The sequence below is a fragment of the Micromys minutus genome (genome assembly GCF_963924665.1).
Source record: "Micromys minutus genome assembly, chromosome: 11".
NCBI classification, from domain to species: Eukaryota; Metazoa; Chordata; class Mammalia; order Rodentia; family Muridae; genus Micromys; species Micromys minutus.
In genome coordinates this window covers 53198521-53219353 of record NC_137980.1, presented here as the reverse complement: position 1 = coordinate 53219353, position 20833 = coordinate 53198521, and the positions used below count along the sequence as shown (strand labels likewise).

Genomic DNA, 20833 nt, shown 5'->3' with positions numbered 1-20833 from the left:
CCTGGGCGCTGACCCCAGCCCCTGGCTCTCCTCGTAGAAGGAAGGCTTAGTTCAGGCCCTTGGGGAAAACCGCAATTTGCTCCTGACATGACATACTGACGGGTTCCTGGCGGCTGTGCCCCCTTTGTCTCCCCAAGCTGCTGTGGGTATATAAGGGCCGCCCCTGGGCTCAGGTGTACAGAGGCTGGCAGCAGTCTGGGAACCTACCTACAGAGCAGGAGGAACAGGCTGGTAAGATGGCCCAGGTGACCTGGTCCCATCCTAATCTCCTCCACAGACCGTGTGACTCTTGCTGTCCCATCTGAACAATGGGCACAGAATTAATCACTCTCAGAGGGAAGAAAGGCCTAGCAGTATTTAGAGGATAGCAGGACAGACTATCTCCCATCTTACAGATCTGGGGTCCTTGCTATATAAGGCCATGGCGGGGCAGCTGGGTTGGGGCCAGAATTGCCCACAGATTCAGGCTAGCCTCCCTCTCTCTAACTGGCCTCCTATCATGGTGGTATTTCCTTCTGTGAGAGACCCTAGGGTAACAAGGTCACTCAGGGCCACATCCTAGTAAACAAGATGTACAGTCACGTTTGTTGCTGGGCTATGGGGTGCCCATGGGACACCTTGTGCCAAGGAGAAGGGGCCTGCTCTGTGTTGATACTGTCTGTAGCAGGGTTTGGTGGGTGAAGATACTGGGTGCTACCCTTATTCCATAACAGGTGCTCTCCCAGTGCACATGGGGGCTGCACTGGGACCCAAGACAGTCCCCTCTTCCTGTAGCTTACAGAATTGGCTGATACATTTGCATAAATGCAACTTGTGAGAAATATCTCTAAATAAATGTCCCAGTGACTGGCAGGATTCTCCAGACAAAGCATAAAGAGAGGCCTCGCCCAGAAGGTAGTGACCCTGATGGACTAGAAGTCAGCCATGAGGGGACACTAGGAGACTGTCTAGCAACTGAAATAACGAGTGCAAAGGCCCTGGGGCAGGATTTAGTATATTTATAACTCAGGTGGTCAAAGAAATTTGTATATAACAATGAGAAATTTTATCCACAGGTAGTGGAGCCACTGAGGGGAGCGTCCCCCTGAAGCATTTACCCTGGCCCCTTACAGGCTCACAGGGCCATATGACAAATTTTAAGTTATGTGGATTCAGACTGGAATGTTGGTCCTGCTGGTTAGCTCTGTGGCCTTGGTTGAGTTCCCTCCAGCCTCTGGGCCTCAGTTTCCCACTTGATCCAATTCAGGCACTGGCCGCTGTCCCTTATGTGGTGGCTGGATAGAGCAGCCCCGGTTGTGCAGGAAGGAAGGAGCGCCCCGGAGCACCACTGACAGTGATGGAGAACCGGAGGGGACCTGAAAACGTCTTTCCCCCTATCCAGGTGTGCAGCTGATGATGCTGGGTGTGTACACCCTGTTTCTGCTCTGGGGCCTGGCCACTCCGTGCCTGGGGCTGCTTGAGACAGTGGGCACACTTGCTCGGATTGACAAAGATGAGCTGGGCAAAGGTGAGCCTGAGGCGTGTGGGCAGGCCAGAAGGGACCTGGCTATCAGCACTGGGAGGATCCTCGAGGGGCCAGCACACACTTAGGAAGCTTGGGCTTGCTCTCCAGTTCCTCCAGTGGTCACTAATGTTCCCTCTGAGCAGAGAACTGGGCTGTGTGGAATGACATGGGGCTAGGGACAGGGACGAAGAAGGGATTGGGTGGGTCACATTCCCATCTCATGCTTCTGGGATGATCATTACAGGACAGTGAAGAGCTACCCACAGTGGGGCTTCTCCACGGCGCCCTTCCACAGTCACAGAGCCAGGCTGTGGACCTCAGGATTGGGGTCACTCGGCACTGCCAGCAAACCTCTGCACCTGCTTTCTACTTTGGCTGCAGAGTAGTCCTGGGATCCGGAGCCCAAGTGTAACTCAGCCTTCAAAATATATTTGATCAGACACTGGGCAAGCATCCATCCCTTCCAGGTCTTTTGTTTATCTGTAGATGAAGGGATTGTTAAGATCGTGTGTCCATTTGTTCCTGACACTCCTTGGGTACCACAAGTGGGGCCAGTGGGAAGAGTTCCCACGTCTTGAATGTGATGTGTCAATCCTAATGAAAACAGGCTCTGAAGATCAAAGGAAAGGGCATCAGCCATGATCCTGGTCCTCAGGGTGAAAGGACAGTTTACTGAGCAGTCCTCCTTCCCACCCTCTCTGCAGCCATCCAGAACTCCCTAGTTGGGGGCCCTATTCTGCAAAACGTGTTGGGGACTGTGACATCAGTGAACCAGGGTCTCCTGGGCGCAGGAGGGCTGCTCGGAGGCGGCGGCCTGCTGAGCTACGGTGGCATCTTCAGTCTTGTGGAGGAACTTTCTGGGTAAGGCCTCGGGGCTCTGCAGGAGGGCTGGTCTCAACTTGCTATTGGGAAGGGGAGGGGGTAAGTGACTGTAATCGCTGCCAGGCAGTGAGGATGATATAGGAAGGTGGCAGGGATAGCCACACACCACTGTCACCCCGGGGGGGCTGGGGTTGGAGAGAACTATAGCTAAATGCTGTGTGATCCCAGGAAGATTGCATCATTTCTCTGGGCCGACTCAGGTGTCTGGCTCCTTTCCTCATCACTTTGGGTATCTGGTCAGAAGACTCCGCCCTGATGAGCCCCTCCCCCACCTTCAGGGTCTCTTCCGGACAACATACAGATTATAAATCCAAGGAGGGGCAGCATTCCCATCGGGGCCATTTATCAGGATGCCCTCATAGAAACAGGGCTTTGTGATTATGTTCTGATGGAAGAAATGAGCAGGGGGCTCATACCTTTAGCAGAACAGTTACCAACAGGGGCTCTAGGTGACCTTAAACACCATTGGTAAGTTGGTGTAGAGATAGGACAAGTGTCAACTTTCTCCACAGGAGATGGAAGCCCCACAGGGAAGGTCCCATCACCCCCCACTGTGCTCACTCAGTGGTGGAGGGGACCATGTTTGTGTGTATGACTTCAGCCCACACTGTTTGGTCGTGGTTGGAGTAAATAAATTAGATTCCACACCTCGTCATACCTCCTGAATGAACCTCACATTGTTCTTCCTTCAAGGAGCTGCAGAATGTGCCAAAACCTGATAAGACAGTGTCTTTGACACAGACAGGGCTGTAAACTGCATCTAGAGAATAAGGAAGGAGTACTTCCTGGAGGAGGAGATGTCTGGCTGAAATCAGGAAAGTCAGGAGCACTCAGCTAGTTAAGGGAGGATGCTCGGTAGAATAGAAACAGGAGTGGGTGCTCCAGACAGGAGTAGCAAGAATGAGCTGGAAGGATGCCTGACTAAGAAATCCCCTGTGGGGTGTACTCTAGAGGAAGCCCAATGTCACACAAAGTGGGCTGAGGCTGTCAGGTGGAGTAGCTTCTCCAGCTGTTCTTCTGGGGTCACATTGCTGAGCGTGAACCACAGAGGGATTCTGATGGGGTTCATCCGGGACCCGGGTGTGTAGGAATGAGCCCATTTCACCCCCTCTTCAGGCTGAAGATAGAGGAACTGACTCTGCCCAAAGTGTCAATCAAGCTTCTGCCCGGGGTCGGGGTGCAGCTGAGCCTGCACACCAAGGTTAGCCTGCATGGCTCCGGGTAAGTGCGCCTCTGGGCCTCCGTACACCAACCCCCCATTTCCTCTGCCTCACTTTCCTCAGGGCACTCCCGGCTTGTTTCTCTTGGGCCCCTACTTTATTCCTGTCCCCTAGAGGTCCCCACCCCATTGGTGACCCTCAGGCTCCTGTGGGGCTTCCCAGGCTCTCTACTGCCTCAAGTGGGGGAAGAGCGCAGTGCAGATGCTTGAGAACCAGTACCCGGCCATTCACAGAGCCCAAGGGTGGAGTGGGCATGGCCTGGGTGTGGTGAGGTGGGTGAGGTCTGGGAGGCAGGCCATGATCATTCTGGGAATCTTGCAGTCCCCTCGTGGGCCTCCTGCAGCTGGCCGCAGAGGTGAATGTGTCTTCGAAAGTGGCACTGGGCATGAGCCCTCGGGGAACTCCCATCCTTGTTCTGAAGCGCTGCAACACGCTCTTGGGCCACATCAGTCTGATGTCAGGGTAAGTCTCTGGCTTGGGACCAGCTCACACACATCCAGCATGGGTGCCGGTCTCCAGCTCTGCCTGAGAACGTAACGCCGTCCCGCAGACCCTGCTTTTGTCCCAGATCTGAGACCCAAGCTGTAGCTCACAATACAGTTACTCCATTAATGATTGTTCTCCTGTCCCTGGGGTCCCACTCAGGGCTCCCTGTCTCCCAGAATCGCTTCCATTGCTCTCAGCATGTAAGAGCCCCAGGTCAACCCTTGACTTGTGTGACCCCAGAACCATGTCTCCATGCTGGGACCTCAGTGTCCCTTGTGTGCCTCTTTAAGCACCTTCACATCTTCCCCTTCCTGTGGGATACCCACTTACCTGCCCATACTCACGACTAGCTTACTTCAGGGAGAAAGCAGAGCCCACAGAGGACAAAGGCTCTGCCCATGGCATCACACACAGATGAGGCAGGCATGGAAGCTAGTCTCTGACCACTGCACTACCCTCCCCTGGCCCATTCTTCCTCTGTCTCCCTGGCACTATCTTTATCCCAGGTCAAGTCTTAGCTCCTCCACTCTGCTGGCTTAGTGTTAGCTCCAGGAAAAGGATAGGGAACCTCTGTAAAGTCTTTGACAAAGGGATCGTAGTTCAGGGCTTTGGATTTATTTAAATTTAGTGTCTCTTTGATGTTCTGGGAATAGTAAGATCAGGGCACTGTGCTGTCTTGGGATGTGGTTCTGTGGGGGTGTGACTCTGTACCCCCATGGTCTCCAGGCAGGCCTGAGACAGACTACAGATATGACTTATCCTTAGGCCATCTACTCACCCATCCATCCACCCATCCATCCATCCATCCATCCATCCATCCATCCATCCATCCATCCATCCATCTATTCATTGTTCACTGAGCCCCAAGTTGAACTAGACATGGCTGCACATGTAAATGACTCTTGTCTATAAATTGTTGGGTGATCTGAGCACAGGCTGCGTGGTAGGCACGTGTAGGCTCCTCTCTCTTCTGGCAGTGGCATGGGGTAGGGTGGGGCCACCTAGCCAAGGAAGGTAAAACTTGGATGTCCTAATGTAAGGCGGGGCCAAGGCTCCAGCCAACCTCACAAAAGGAAGAGATGGGAGAGAGGCAGAGACCTGGTCCACCTACCCTGCCATCCACTTTCACGTCTCCTCCCCAGGCTGCTGCCCGCTCCAATCTTTGGGCTCGTAGAACAGACACTGTGCAAGGTGCTGCCTGGACTGGTGAGTGTGGCACCCACTAGGCTGCCAAGAGCAGGTAGCTGGCACCCCTAAGTCACTGTGAGGAATGTTGTGTGGGTGGTAATGGGTTGCCTGCCCTGTACTGAAGGAAGGAGTGTGACCATGGGAGGGAAGGGGAGAAAAAGGGGAGAAAACACCTCAGGTAGATTCAAGGAGGTTCATCCTGGGCATGCTCTCTCTTTTGCTCTCTCTCTCTCTTTCTCTCTCTCTCTCTGTGTGTGTGTGTGTGTGTGAGAGAGAGAGTGACAGAGATACAGAGAGAGACAGAGAGACAGAGAGACAGAGAGACACAGGGAGAGGTGGATCTGGCTATGTGCTGAAGGCACTTTCAGCCAGAATTCTTGGCCATTATTCTGGGTGGAACTGGAACTGTGCTTTGAGGTCAGTGTTGCGCTGTGGCTTCTTTGTAGTTCTCCTGCCTCGCTGCCCGGTGCTGCAGGATGCACCAGCTGGCTGCCTGCGTCTGTTCTCTTTCCAGTGCAGTCCTGGGTTTGGGGCACCAGTCTTGCCTCAGCCTTGTCTTTTGTGTCTGCCTTGGTAGGTGGCTCTTAGACTCTGGGCTGGAGTCTCACTTGGGTGCGTAAAGCACCTGCTGGCTGCACTCACCACTTGGGGTTCAGCAAGTGCAGGGCAGGGTGTGTGGATCTTCTGATGACAAAGAAGATGAGGTATCTGGGGCTTCTGACCACAAGCCTCTGGTTCTACAGTGGGTGGCAGGATGGACCTGTGGCCATAGAGGGGTCAGCAGTCACCTTGGCCCAGTTGCCCTGCGATGTTGACTGTTTCACCCTGCACAGCAAGTTTTGGCACTATCTAATGTGGTTCATGTAAGAGATGTGAGATTGGGTGTCCATATGCCGCCCCTGTCCCATCGTTCTCATGCCTTGTTTCGCTTTGAGTCTCAGCACCACACAGCCATTTTGGAGAGAGGTATCTGTCTCCTGCTCCAAGCAGTGTACACCCAATCTCTCCACTGATCTCTGTCTCCTCCCGTACAGCTGTGCCCTGTGGTAGACAGTGTGCTGAGCGTGGTGAATGAGCTCTTGGGGGCTACGCTGAGTAAGTTGGGGCCCTAACCCTGTTCTGTGTTCCCTCACCCTTGACATTGAGCAGGTGGCCATGGAAGGAAGAGAGAGAAGTTTCTCTTTCTTCTCAGACTGTTCACCCTACTTTGGGGAGGCCTTTGGGGAACCTTAGGGTGGAGACCTAGGAAGGGGTTCAAGGGAGGATGTCTAGGGAGGAGCTTAGCTAGCCTGGGGGTGGGGTGGGGGTTCCAAGCATCTACATCTGAGATCTCCACCTGCCGACTGCTGCAGACAGACCCTCACTGAGCACTTGAGGCTGAAACAGGAAGTAAATGTTCTCTGTGGAGATGAACGCCAGAGGTCCAGAGGACTTTAGCAATACAGCGATGACCCTGCAGCCCAGTGACTGTGTCTGCCTTGTGGAGACCTCTGTGCTCAGGGAAGCATGAGAAGGCACGGGACAGGATGGTGCTACCCCTCCACCAGGGAGGCTGGGAAAGAGACAGGGCAGGCACAGGTCAGCCACAGCAGCCCTGAAAACAGGAGCACAGGCTTTCCCAGTCTGTGTGCCCTCGGAAGGTGTGCCTTCATCAGCAGGGTGAAATGGGGGTGACAGCAGCACCTAAATGAATTTTGGGTAAGAAGTAAGCATGCAACAGGTGCTCAGTAAATGCCAGTGGTACTGTCCTATCTGCCCTCTTTCCTGCAGGCCTGGTGCCCCTTGGGCCTCTGGGGTCTGTGGAGTTCACTCTGGCTACACTGCCCCTAATCTCCAACCAGTACATTGAACTGGATATAAATGTGAGTGTTCCAGGGCCAGGGGAGAGGGTTCATGGTGGAGCCACAGAGGTGGGTGGGAATCCTGGACAAAGCCAGGAGGCTGAACAGTCACAAACCTGCCTGTCTCTGTCTCCTGCCTGGTAGCCCATCGTGAAGAGTATAGCTGGTGATGTCATTGATTTCCCCAAGCAACGCCTTCCAGTCAAGGTGCCCCCCAAAGAGGACCACACCTCCCAAGTGACTGTCCCGCTATACCTCTTCAACACCGTGTTTGGGCTCCTGCAAACCAACGGTGCTCTTGACCTGGACATCACCCCTGAGATGGTGAGTGGTGGCAGTTGGGGACACTGGGTTGGGACGTCTGCTCCTGGCTGGCAGTGGCAGGGCTGCTGCTGGGTTTTCCCATGTTGTCTCTCATAGCCTTGCTGAGCCTGGTCTCTGTAAGTGGGGGCTGGGCATGACTAGAGCACACACCCTGTCATCCACCCTGTTCTAGAGGGGCATGCCAATCCTCTGCGCCTGCATAGCACCCCTGAAGCTTTCTAATCTCAGCCCCCCAGAAAGCCATTCCCAACAGCCAGAACTGACATAAAGTCAGATTCCCCTCCATTCATGCACCAGATGAATCTTTCTTGAGTTTTATACTAAACTAGGAATGGCTAACATCCCGTCTACTTTCTCAAGAGTAGATTTGAGTTGGAGAAAAGAAAGTATGGCTTAGACTATGCTGAAGGTCACTTGCACTATTGTACTGAAGTTTCTGGGACCTCTGCTTCTGCGTAGGCTCCTCTTTGCCCCCAATGGCTCAGAAGGCCTGGCCTCTAGAAGACCCACCAGAGGTGCTTGTTTGTTTGTTTGTTTTGTTTTTGCTTGTTTGTTTTTTGTCATATCCCTACCTGGAGCATTGAGCTCTGAGCTATTTGGAGGCCTCACATACAGCTTAGGCCCAAGGCAAGAGGGTTGACCTCTCACCTTCTAACAGGATGGGGAGGGGTCCCTAGGGGACAGCGGTAGCTTCTGAGAAGTTGGAGGCAGGAGTCTTTAGCTGGGGAGAAGGCAGAATCTGAAGAAAGGCATGCGTCATTGAATGAATGGCCCATGGATGGGGCTGTGAGCATTGTGGTGACCGGTCTTTCCAGAACACATCTAAAACTGTCACTGTGTGTTAACTGAGCTCAGGAGTGTTCCTGGAGCTCTGGGGACAGAATGTGGACAGATCTATTCTATAGGTGGTTCATATGGGGCCACCGTTGCTTAGGAATCTGGTAGGACCTTGGTGACCACTGCTTAGCTTCCAAGGGGGTAGGGACATGGGCACAGTGAGACCACATTTCCTAATATTTTATGAACCTACGATTTATAAAGACTAGAAGTGGTCATATTTGTGGGTGTCCACCGAGGTGATGGGTAAGAGAACCAGGCTGCCTTTCTCAGTGTGGTCTGGCAGCAATGAGAGGACTCTGATACCAGGCAATTCGGCTGCATAACCTGCTCATCCTGAGCTACCATTAGCCAGGGATGGAGCCTGGGCAGAGTCTTAGCATCCCTTGTGTAAAGTGAGGGCAGTCCTAGCCTGACAACTGAGCTGCTGAGTAGGCTGTGCTAGGGAACTGGGAAGAGCACCTGGTACAGGGTCAGACTCCAGGAGGCGGGAGAGACACACTCCCCTGTCTCGCACCAGTTTCCAGGGATGTCTTCCTTCTCCACTGCCTCTTGTTTGCTCTCATATCCAGGTTCCTAGAAATATCCCGCTGACAACTACTGACCTGGCAGCTTTGGCGCCGGAGGTGAGTGGCCTTCTTAGGGGTTCGGCAGCTTTGGCCCCAGAGGTGAATGGCCCTCTTAGGGGTTCATCAGTGTAGCTCTTTTCCTGAATTAATTCCAGAAATTTTCCTGGAGCATCTCTCCAGATACCCATGATTACTACTGAGCCCAAATTCATACTAAAGTGTAGAGCACTAACACCATATCCTTTTCTGATATCCCAACTGGCTTATAAAGGAAGGGAGCAGAGAGTGTCCCAGAAGCCACCTGGGTGCTGTGGTCACAGCAGCTCCAGCAGACAGAGAACAGGAGAGTCTTCCCAGGCTACTGATCCACAATTTAACCATTCTGAGTCTCCTACTAACAACTACTTTTTGAGACGTGATGGAAATCAGGATAACACAGCCATTAGGAGGACAGAGGCATGCTAGCGTCTGAGGACCAGTGTGTCCCACACCCAGATTCCTAAGTTACTGAATGATCAACACAGAGACTCAATCATAGGATCCATCTTTAAGGGTTCCTCAGACCAGAAGATGTTCCTAGCTCTTGGTCTTCTCTGTCCTGGAGAGAGACAAAGGTCATGGAGTGGAGATACTCGGCATGATCCCGGGCTCAGCTTCCCAGTAATTCAGATGATAGTGGACCCACCACCATGCAGCTGAGGGAGTTAGAAATAATCTGAAATGGAAATGACTGCTATTAAATTAGGGGTTCTAATGTAATAGGTTCTAGCCTGAGGGTTGGTCAGAGAAACAGAGGATGGGCCTGGCTGATGAGTCAGGTGTGGAGGACAAAGTCCGTGAGTCCATTAAAGGGCCGGTTCCAGGCAGTCCCAGGTAGCAAGGTGGTATTTACAGCTCCCAGAGTCTCTGGGCTGAAGGGCAGAGAGGGCTCAGGAGAGGAGAGGCCTGGGGGCAAACACTCCAGAGAACCTTTTGGAGGAGGGAGGAAAGTGCAAGCTTGGTTGGGTGGCAGAGAGGACCAGGAGATCCCTCAGGACACAGCTTCGGATGTTTGTTGTTTGTTTTTGACCCAAAGTTTCATGTAGCCCGGGCTGTCCTCGAACTTATTACTTAGCCCAGGGTAGCCCTAACTCTCCATCTTTCTGTTTCTAGCACCCAACTGCTGGGATGTTAGATGTGTGCCACTGTGCTCAGCTTGCTTGGGGAAGATTTTGCCTGTGAATGAGACAGAGCCTGATTTGGTGGCCCCGTGGGTTACCGCTTTGATGGGGCAAAGTGTCTGCTCTCAAGGTTATGAGAGCTTGCTGTCACGTGTGGTGCCTCGGACCTGGTAGATGGTCCGTGTGGCTGTGGACTGGCTGATTCTGACATTGACTTGTCTTCATCCCCATGCTCTTTCCTTCTCTCTACCAGGCCCTGGGGAAACTGCCCCCTGGTCAGCACCTCCTGCTCTCACTGCGGGTGACAAAATCACCCATGGTCCTGCTGCAGAACAAGAAGGCCACCGTCTCCATCCCGGTCACCATCCATGTGCTCTCTTCTGTTCCTCAAGGAACTCCTGTAGCTCTTTTCCAGATGAATGGGGTAAGTGGATGAGGGGTACGTAGGGGACTCCCATATTGCACAGCAAGACCCCACGCATCATGGATGGACTAAGCCTATTGTTTCCTCTGCTTCTCTTATGCCCCAGGCCCTTCTTTGGCCCAGTGGGCCCACTCTGTTTCTTCCAAGTCCTGGGAATTGCTCCACAATCACTTTCCTCTGCTCAGCTGTCTCCCGGGAAACCTGCTTCGTGCCTCAGCGTGGTGGTCCCAGCATGCCTTGTGATCTGCCTGCCCTGGCTGTCCTCTAGGCTAGCTCAAGTGCCCCTGGGGAACTGTTAGCTCCCTATGGGTTAAACAGAAGGTTCTGGTCTGTAGCTCTAAACACCTGAAAAAGCTGTCACACAGTAGGACCAGAGCTGCCATGGAGGAATGGTCAGAGGCTCTCCTGGCATTGGGTGACTGTCTCTATGCCTTGTAGAGTCAGAAAATATATCTGCTCACTCTCCTCAGGTTATGACTCTAAATGCCCACCTGGCTCCATCCACCACCAAGCTGTACATATCCCTGTCTCTGGAACGGTAATGTGGGGTCCTCGGATGGTCTGTCTTCCCCTTTAGACACGAGAACCAGGGGCTGGCTAAAATAGAGGCCACTTGGTGTTGGTAAGCATCGCCGAGCTAGGTGCTTAGCAGGTTTGTCTCACCTTAGGGCCTGCAGGGAGGGGTGGTCACTACAGATCAAGTAGCAGGGCTCAGAGTAGGTGGCCCTCACTAGAGCCTCCACAGCTCCCTCTGCTCAAACACTGCCTCTGGCAGTGAGCCTGCCCCAGGACACTGAGGTGGCATCTTAGCCTGAGGCTGACCATAAGGACATGCGTCCCAGAGTGCTGGCAGATGCTTCTGCCTCATACGGACTTCTGTAGAGTCCTCATCTCTGTCCCACGTTAATAGAGCATCAAGAGGATCCAAACAGCCAAGATGAAGGGGGAAAGAGCATTCTCCCCACACTTTCCCGTGCTACCCAAAGCAGCACTTCACAGTTTGTAAAGTTCACTGTAGCCCAGGCTCAGGTGATGGGCCTATGATCTGGGCCTCCCTCTCCAGCTGGTGCTCTGGCTATGTTGAGGTCTGTCTGACCTCTATCCCAGTTGTAGAGAGTTTCTCAGATGTCTTTGAGACCTGACTGTCCTGTGACACAGCATCCAGTATGCATCTCCCTGCTTTGGAACTTCCTTGTGGTTCCACTTTTGCCCTCTTCAAGCAGGTCTGCTGCCTGCGCACTTCTGCCTCCTGGTGGCAGTTGGTGACACAGCATCCTAGAAGTGAAGATAGAGGTCTAGGCTTGCCAGGAACTGCATTGGGGTCACCTAGTGTACACTACAGCAGTGAGCACCTGCTAGATGCAGACTGGTCCATGCGCAGTGTTCGGCTAGGGGAAAGCCACCCATACAGACACCTGGGAAAGCCCTCGGAGAGCTCTGCAATGTCTCACAAGGGAAAGGAATCCTCTCAGTCTGTTTCACAGGGAGGGAAACAGAGAGCCTGGACCAAGGCTGAAGAGAGATGGGCTGGGTCTGAGTTCTCTTTCCTGTTCCCGGAAACCCATGACTGGGGCGGGCCAGTGTGAGCTGAGTCAGACAGCTCTCAGCAAGGAGTGAGGAGCGCCCAGACATCTTAACCTTTCTCTTCTTTCTGCCAGGCTGAGTGTCCAGCTGGCCTCCTCCTTTTCTCAACCTTTTGATGTAAGTTCCTGGGAAGAAGGGGCTTGGCAGAGAGTGGAGCATTTGGATGGGAGTGGGGACTGAGTCAAGGTCAAGGCTGCTTCTGTGTGGGCCCAGACGCAGCAGAGCAGAGCAGAAAACAGGAAGTGTGCAAGCATGCATTCTTGTGTGTGCACACCTGTGAACCTATGTGTGCGCTCAACTATGTATGCATATGTGTATGTGTATATATGTGTGTGTATGCATATGTGAGTGTGTGTGCATGTGTGTATATGTAGATTTATATTAAGTCAATACATGATTGGACAGGGAGAAGAGGTGGAAAAAAGGAGAGGAAACAGAAGAGGAGGGTCTATGAAGGAGAAGGAGAGGAAGGAATGGAAACAGAAGACCTGAAAAAATGCCAAGTGATAAGGGATCTCCTAGGAGGGGAACAGAGAGTGTAGTGGTAAATCTGCCCAAAATAGAGTGCAGCTTGTTTTTCTAATTACTGAGTTGTATTTTCATTGAATGGGTTTATTTGGGTTGAAGAGGAAAATGCAACAAGTATGTATGTGTGTGCATGTATGTATGCATATTTGTGTGTACATGTATGTGTATGTGTGTGTAAATGTGTATATGTATGCATGCCTGTGTATGCATGTATGTGTATGTGTGTGTGTGTGTGTGTGTGTGTGTGTTAGAGAGAGAGAGTGGGGGGAGAGAGAGAGAGAGAGACTCGATATCCCATGTTTTTACAAGATCTTGGAGCCTCACAATTGATAAGTATTCCAAGGCTCACAAGGATCAGGGACTTGACACAAAATTCTGACCCTGGAAAGTTTTATCATTTCAGAACCCACAGAGCCCTGAGATTCATGCTTCTCACAGACTTCTTAGGTTCTCAAATCTCAGGACAGCTTCAGATTCTAGAACATTCTGAGGGCTCCCAAACTGTCTAGATTCTAAGGTCAGCCTTGACAGAGTCCTACCAGAGCTGGGTACACTCCATTTTCTCTATCAAAGGCACACCTGCCCCAACCCACAGAATCATCTAGAGGGCAATGTCTTGAAAGATCCCAGACTAAGGGTGGAGCCTCCTTTTCTGTTGATGGGTCACACAGCCTAATCCGAGGGACCCATTACCTAGCAGGAAGAGTTTCTCTAGGCTTGCAGGAGGCTGGGCCTCTGGTTTCTCACGAAGCCCCTCATGCATCATTCTCTGTTGCAGGCATCTCATCTAGAAGAGTGGCTCAGTGATGTGGTCCGGGCTGTCTACATGCAGAAGCTCAATGGTACGGATGAACTGGAGACTGATTTTCTGCTTGCTCCCCTTACTCTGACGAGAATACTGAGGTTGGAGAGATGCCTGGCTTTCCATTCATGCAGCAATGACCAGTATCACCATGCGCTCCTCTGGGCCTCCAGAGTTAACCTCACCTGACTCTGCTCATAGTCAAGTGGGAAATAGCCATACTAACTAATGGCTAGATCAGAGATGGCACAGGATGCAAGGAATAATCTAGAAGGTGTGGCTTAAGGGGAACCACAAACATGACATAGAAAAGAGGGGTTTTGTCTTTTTGGGGAGTATGGTGTGGTAAGTAGAAATTAGCTAACAAGAAACTCAGTTCCCACAGGGAGAAATGTCTGTCCATCATCAGGGTCAGACACCCCCCCAATCTTTGCCAACCATGTTCTCTTCACAGAACACCTGGAGGTTGGAATACCCCTGCCTAAGATTCTCAATGTCAACTTTGCCAATTCGGTAGTGGATGTCATTGAGGTGAGTTTCCCCTGTGGATGTGTCCCCAGAAAAAAGTTTAGCTGGGGCCTGGAGAGACCTGTTTGACACCTCTGAGGAGCACATGCCCTGCCTCATCCTCGGACCTGCCTCTGTATCATCGCTACATAGCTCAGAGCATCAGGAGCCTTAGAAATAGCAAATACACAGCACACATATTTCTATCCTTTCCTTCCTCTCCTATGGCAGACATTGGCAATCAATCGCAGAATTAAGACATGTTTGACCTGAAGAAGGAACCTCATATATACTCACAGAATCATAGTTCTTTGTTTCATGGACAGTAAATACTCATGCTGTCCTTCCCTCATTGTGTGTCTATGGCAGGCATGACTAATCAATCATGACACCATCCCCTCTCCACATTATTATTATTATTATTATTATTATTATTATTATTAATTTTGCCACAAATCTTTTCAAATCAGCACACCTTTGAGTCTTGGAATAGTTCTAGGAAGTGAGCACAGCAGTGACTTCTGTATTAATGTTTACGGTGAGAGGATGAAGGTCAGGGGGTCAAGATTATTCATTATGTTTTTGGTAAGAATGGCCCTTGAGCTTAAGTCTGAATCGGCAATCTGAGCCACACCAGACACATTCACCTTCTCGGCCCTCATTTCATGCTGAGTCACGGCAGAGCAGGAGGCCAGGCATGAGGTGAGGCAGTCACGAGGGGAGCTTGGGCTTCGAGACCTAACTGAGAATTCCTGTTCTTGCAGAATGCGGTTGTGCTCACAGTGGCTCCCTGAGGCAGTATGGCTGCTGCTCTTCCTGTTCACTACAGAGTTCATTCTGCCTGCCCACTCTGCCTCAGTTTCCCTCCCAGTCTCCAGCCTGCATTGGTGACAGTTTAAGTGTCCCTTACCCACCCGGGCCCACCTTGCCCTCCGTTTCTGTGATTATGCCTGTTTGGGGGTAGGGATAGCTGACGGCCACAGACTCTCTTCAGAAAGCACACAGCACCTTGGTTCAGTCCCAGCTTCAATAAACTGTTCCTTGGTCTTGTGCCTGCTGGCTGGTTTGTTCCCTGGCCACACAGGAGCACTGTTGGCCTTGGCCTCCAGTGATCTTTTTTCATTCTCAACAGGACCACAAAAGGTTACAAGCTGAAAAGATGAAGAGTAGAGTTAGAGAGAGAGAGAGAGAGAGAGAGAGAGAGAGAGAGAGAGAGAGAGAGAGAGAGAGAATCCTTCAGGAAACAAAGTAGAATCTACTTCTTGCCTGCTAAAGTGGAACTCAGCCATCCATGAAGCTGGAGCCCCCAAATGCCTAACATCTGGTCCCATCACCCAGGGAATACACTCAGACTATAGCAGGTGCTTGTCTGTGGTACAGGGAACGTATGGTTCTCACCTAGGTCATCTGAGGGCTAAGCATCCAGTCCTTGTCAGGTGCTGGGAAAAGGTCCTGGCATGTGTGAGTGAGTAGCAACCTAGCCAGGCCTTCACATGGTTGCCTCTTCCTGGGACTTCTTCTTGAGTTAGGCTGGAACCTCTGCTTCCACCACCGGGGCTCTTGGTGTCCCCATCAAGACACCTGGTCTAATTCTCATATTTGAGTGAGAGCTTCCCAAAGTCAGGGACAGAGTCTGCTTAGCACTCTATCACACACTGAATCCCACAGTGCCCAGACTGACTGGGGGTTTCCATGTCCCCACATGACTCAGGTGTTAAAGTTGATGCCCTGCTGTGGTACATATGGGAAGTGATTGGGTCATGAAGGCACCGTTTTCAGTGGCTTGGTTCATAGATGGCCTCATAGCTTAATAGGACTTAGCGACTGGGTCTAGTTGGAGGCAAATCTGAAGAGTACATCTTATCCCTGGCCCCTTCCACTGCATTTTCTGCTTTCTAGCCTCCATGGGGTAAGCAGTTTTCCTTCTCCATATTCTTCCACTGTGAAGTTCCATCATCCCACAGGCCTAAAAACGAAGGAAAGAACCAATCAACCATATAGATAGAGAACTCTGAGCTTAAATCGCTGCTCCTCCTTTTAAATGGTTTTCATCGGATGTTTGGTCAGTGATGGAAAAACAGGTGCTACACATCCCGTTCTCACAGCTGGGAAATGGAAGCTCCAAGAGTGTCAGACAGCCCCCGAGTGGCAGAAGCAGGCAGTATGTGACTCAAACAAACTATCCCGGTGCCCCTAATCCCAAAGCCAGGTTGGTCATTGAGACACTGTGTTATGTAAAACCAGTGATGGTGTTGTCATACACCCGCTGAGGGCTAGGCACAGTCTCAGATAGCTTTGTATTCTCGTGTTAACAACGTCCTGAATTAACCCTGCTTCCTAGTAATTGTACAGGAAACTGAGGCACAGGGAAATTAATGTCAAACCAAGGCTACGGCTGGTCAGGATTTGAGCTCAGTGTCTCTGCTCAGTCTCTGAACTTCCACCCTTAGGATAGGGGATGGGATATGGTGTGAAGAGTACCCCCTATGAGCACTCCTGGTGAACTGACCATTCATACAGGGGACAGTGCTGAAGGGAAAAAGTCATGGTTGAGTTGGGGCTGTTTTCTGTCTCAACAGTAGAACCCAGTACCCAGACACACACTTGGCTTCTAGGGTGGCTGGGTCACCTTCAGGGTGAGTCACCTCCTAGGAGATCTGGATGTCCTTCCGACATGCTTTCATCACGGGGCAGCTCTAGACAAAGGGCCTTTTGGACACTAAGCCCAGGTGATCTCCCTGGCGCCTCTGTTCTAATCCTTCCAGGATGGCCAAGGTGGCCCCAGGAGACAGGCCAGCCTCAGAGCCACTGGGGCTGGCCTGGCCTCAGAATCGAAAGCAGTAAGAGAGCCCGGCGGGTGGACAACAGCCACCCTTAGGCAGCAACCATGCTTGGACCTCAGCAGGTCACATGGGCTCCTGATTCCTCAGGTGAGGAAAAGCATATTTGGACTCTTGGATTTTACCTCAGATTAAATGGTCATAGATATGCTTGCTTAAGCAGCATCTGGGTCACAATTCATTGGTGCTAGGCAGTAAAAAGTCTGATTTTACAGGAGAAAAACCCAGGGACACAGATGGGATCACCATCTGCAGATCTCGCTCCTAATCTCTCCTAGACACAGAGGTGCAGACAGAAACACAGGGAAGGGTAGGTGTGGTTCAAAGAGGTGCTCAGAGCAAGTTGGGTAGAAACCACTGTACACGGGGCTGTTGCTCTCACTGGGGAAGTCATGAGGGACTGTGGTGTCCTTGGGCTTCAGGCATGATCCAGACATTTTCTACCTAACCTTTTACATTCTTCACTGTGCAGAGCCAGACTGAAGCCATGGAGAAGGAAGTCACCATGGTCTCAAGAGTAAATTCTAGCCCCAGAGCCCTTCTGGCCCTCATGGGATTTAGACAGCTCATCTGGGATTTCTTGTTCATACCTTTGGTGGCTTTGTGGGGCCTTCAAAGACCCTAGATGATACTGCTGAGAAAACCCTGTCCCTAGAAGTGTGTTGTGTACCAGGTGCCATCTTCAGTCTCAAGTGATCTGATCTCCAATTCACTATAAGCAGGCAGAAAGGTTACAGCGGCATCGAGCCCACACAGCACTCAACTATTCCATTAATGTACCTGCTGTAGATGGGGAAACTGAGTCTCAAAGAGGAGCCCGACCAGGAAAGCAAACAATGCCATGCTGACACAAGCCAAGCTTGTCAGGATTTGAATATATGCTACCTGCCTTCAAAGTCCCTTTGCTGCTAGGGAAGAGCAGAAAGCATCTGTTGGTGGGGGCTGGTAATGGAGGACACTCTGGCCTCTCTCAGTAGCGAGTGGGAGGACCAGGGCCCAGAGACAGAGAGACTGAGGGTAACAAGGAACAATACAGAGCATAAAGAGAAGATGGGGTAGGATGTGAAGTCTGGGGTGTCAAGCGGGCCTGGGCAGAAAAGTGGGCAACCAATGCCTCTATGGAAGTAGGGCGTGATGGGGGAAGGGAAGGAGGGGCTTTGAGTGAGGGAATGTTCTATAGTGTGGTAAGAAACAGGCTACACAAATACATAAAATCATCATAGGCTTGGGCTTTCACTGTGGACATTTATATATAAACTGTAGCCTGTGTGTGGAAGTGAGGAGTGTCACATTCGCTGTCAGCATCTCACTTTGAAATATATAAAATCAGAGCCGAGGAGGGCGCTCTAGCGTTGTGTAGAAAGTCTCGGATTCAATCCACAGCATCACAAGTATGGTGGTGACGGGCTGCAATCCCAGCGAGGTGAATGCAGGAGGGTTAGCAGTTCAGGGTTATCCTCAGCTACGTGTTAATTTCAGATCAGCCTGGGTGCAAGAGGCTTTGTCTCAGAACATACATTATAATGATCATGAAGATAAAAAGTGGCTCCATGGTTGGGTAAAAATGTGACAGAGCAAGCACCATGCATGCAGTGCAGATGTTGGTGAGGCTGATGAGAGCTAGCAGCTGTGTGGTGTTCACTGGATGCTTCTCTCAGCTTTGTTGTGATGTGAAACACTTGGGTGAGGGAATCTTCTGTAGGTTTCAAATGTTCTACCTGTGAGCTGCCCCAAATTCAAGCAGTTGAAACCATAGCCACCTCCCAGGGTCTCCAAACCTCAAGGTAGGTATTGTCTTCATTTGCCCCATAGAAACAACGTAGGCTGGGAGAGGACAGGGCCACACAGAGTGAAACTCAGTCCTTCCAGGTGGAACAGGTCCAATCTACCCGAGAGGGCACCTAGAATGGGCAGTATCTGCCTGGGAGGGGTTAGAACCCAGACGTGCTCACCTGAAGGCCTCTCTGAGATTTCCAGGAATACAGCCAGATCAGGTGATAAAGCCCAGCTCGTGTGACAGCATCCGGAGCTGAACACACTTCTTGGAATTAGGCACAAACCACAAACTCTTGTGGTTTGGGGGCTCAATGCTCAAGTTGTAGAGAAAATCTGAATTCCGGTCTTATAATTCTAGTCTGTCATAATTACATGGCCCTTCCCTGTCCGGGTCCCCACTCAGACTGTGGCCACTTTATAAAGCTGATCTATAACCAGACTCATCCCACAGCAGAGGCCTGGGCAACAGACCTCTGAGGATTGACTTGCACGCACCCTCAAAGGTAAGAAAGAATTCTGTCTCTGTCACAGGTCCAGGTTGGTAGGGGAGGCTGAGGCCTGGTGAGGAGATGAGAAACCCCACCCTGCAGGCCTGCAGGGGAGCCCCACCAGCTGTCAGGACCTCAGATATCAATAGGCCCAAAGCAGGATACACATATGTATACAAAAGCTGTGCCCTCTCGGGATTTTTATTACCTCGGTGGTGCTTTTCAGTTCCTTGCTAGTATTGGAAACACCTCCGATGATCCCCATTTAAAAATGCAGAATTCTTTAGGCATGAGATCAGGATGAGATGAAGAAGCCAGAAAACAATTGTGGGCATATTATTTTTAACATTTGAGTATAAATGAGTGTTTCCTAATCTCCTGGGATGAGATGGGCATATGTAGCTCAGACGTGCTGTGAGAACAAACTAAAGAGAATGTCTAAGGGGAAGGAAGCAGAAGACTGTGCTGATAATCAGGCAGATGAACATGAAGCTTGGGAAGATGGAGTGGGTGTAAAAGGTAAAGGCAGGGGGGCTGCCAGCGTTTCCTGGAAGCCAATCAGCTGAGCCCAATCAGATGTCACCACATTTTGGCATGACTGTCACTTCCTAAGGGTTTGAGGTGACTGTCCTAAAACAAGAACAATGTGCATGGCTTAGAGACCTCACTTTTGTGGTTATGAATTAGAGGTGGTTTTTTTTTTTCCCCCTAAGGACTAGAATCTAGATACCTGGGATCCAGAACCATGTTCTTAAGCATATGGTGTGGATCCCACTACTCTAAGGAAGGGAGGAGTATTTGTTGGCTGACTGGAAGTACAGAAGAGTGTCTTGATGACTGTGTTGGTGAGTGGATGGATGGATGAATGCATGGTGGAGAGATAGATGGATGGATGAATGCATGCATGCATGAATGGATGGATGGAAGTATAAATGGATGGAGGATGGATGGATGCATGGATGAATGAGTGGATAGATGGATGGATGGTGGAGAGATAGATGAATGGGTGGATGGATGCGTGGATGGATGGATGGATGGAGGATGGATGGATGCATGGATGAATGAGTGGATGGATGGATGCATGCATGTGGAGGAATAGATGGATGGATGAGTGGATGGATGGATGAGTGGATGATGGATGCATGGTGGAGAGATAGACGAATGGGTGGATGGATGCATGGATGGATGGATGGATGGAGGATGGATGGATGCATGAATGGATGAGTGGATGGATGGATGCATGCATGTGGAGGAATAGATGGATGGGTGGGTGGGTGAATGGATGGATGGATGCATGTATGTATGTATGTATGGATGGATGCATGGATGGATGAGTGGATGGATGGATGAGTGGATGATGGATGCATGGTGGAGAGATAGACGAATGGGTGGATGGATGCATGGATGGATGGATGGATGGATGGAGGATGGATGGAGGATGGATGGATGCATGCATGTGGAGGAATAGATGGATGGGTGGGTGGATGGATGCATGGATGGATGGATGGATGGATGGATGCATGCATGCATGGTAGAGGGATAGATGGATGGATGAATGAATGGATGAATGAATGAATAGATGCATTCATGGTGGAGGGATAGATGGGTAGTTGGATGGATGCATGCATGGTGGAGGGATTAATGAATGGGTGGGTAGATTAATGGATTGATGAACAAGTGGACAAATGGATTGCAGTGTTTCTCAGCCCATGGGTTACAACCCCTTTGGCAAAACTCTATTTCCAACAATATTTACATTATGATTCACAAAAGCAGCAAAATTACAGCTATGAAGTAGCAACAAAAATTATGACTGGGGGCCACCACAACATGAGAAACAGTATAAAGGGTCACAAAAATGTTGAGAACCATC

At 50.9% G+C, this 20833-nt stretch overlaps 1 protein-coding gene across 1 annotated transcript; it reads left to right on the top strand.

Moving 5' to 3' along the window:
- Positions 1-1389: 1389 nt before the first annotated feature.
- On the top strand, positions 1390-14721 carry BPIFB3 (BPI fold containing family B member 3). Its single transcript, XM_080924828.1, has 15 exons — positions 1390-1507; positions 2209-2365; positions 3503-3607; positions 3928-4068; positions 5235-5298; positions 6315-6375; positions 7051-7142; positions 7266-7445; positions 8855-8908; positions 10265-10435; positions 10906-10973; positions 12094-12136; positions 13326-13389; positions 13804-13880; positions 14621-14721. Exons 1-15 carry the CDS (start codon positions 1393-1395, stop codon positions 14648-14650), a joined length of 1422 nt encoding a protein of 473 aa, XP_080780954.1. The 5' UTR covers positions 1390-1392; the 3' UTR covers positions 14651-14721.
- The last annotated feature ends 6112 nt before the right edge of the window (positions 14722-20833 follow it).

What these genes read in the sequence shown, in the direction of transcription:
- BPIFB3 (XM_080924828.1), top strand. Translation starts at nt 1,393, where the DNA reads ATGATGCTGGGTGTGTACACCCTGTTTCTGCTCTGGGGCCTGGCCACT. An exon ending in GCTCTTGGGGGCTACGCTGA is followed by an intron (nt 6,376 to 7,050) that starts GTAAGTTGGGGC and finishes TCTTTCCTGCAG; the next exon opens with GCCTGGTGCCCCTTGGGCCT. An exon ending in TGGACATCACCCCTGAGATG is followed by an intron (nt 7,446 to 8,854) that starts GTGAGTGGTGGC and finishes TCTCATATCCAG; the next exon opens with GTTCCTAGAAATATCCCGCT.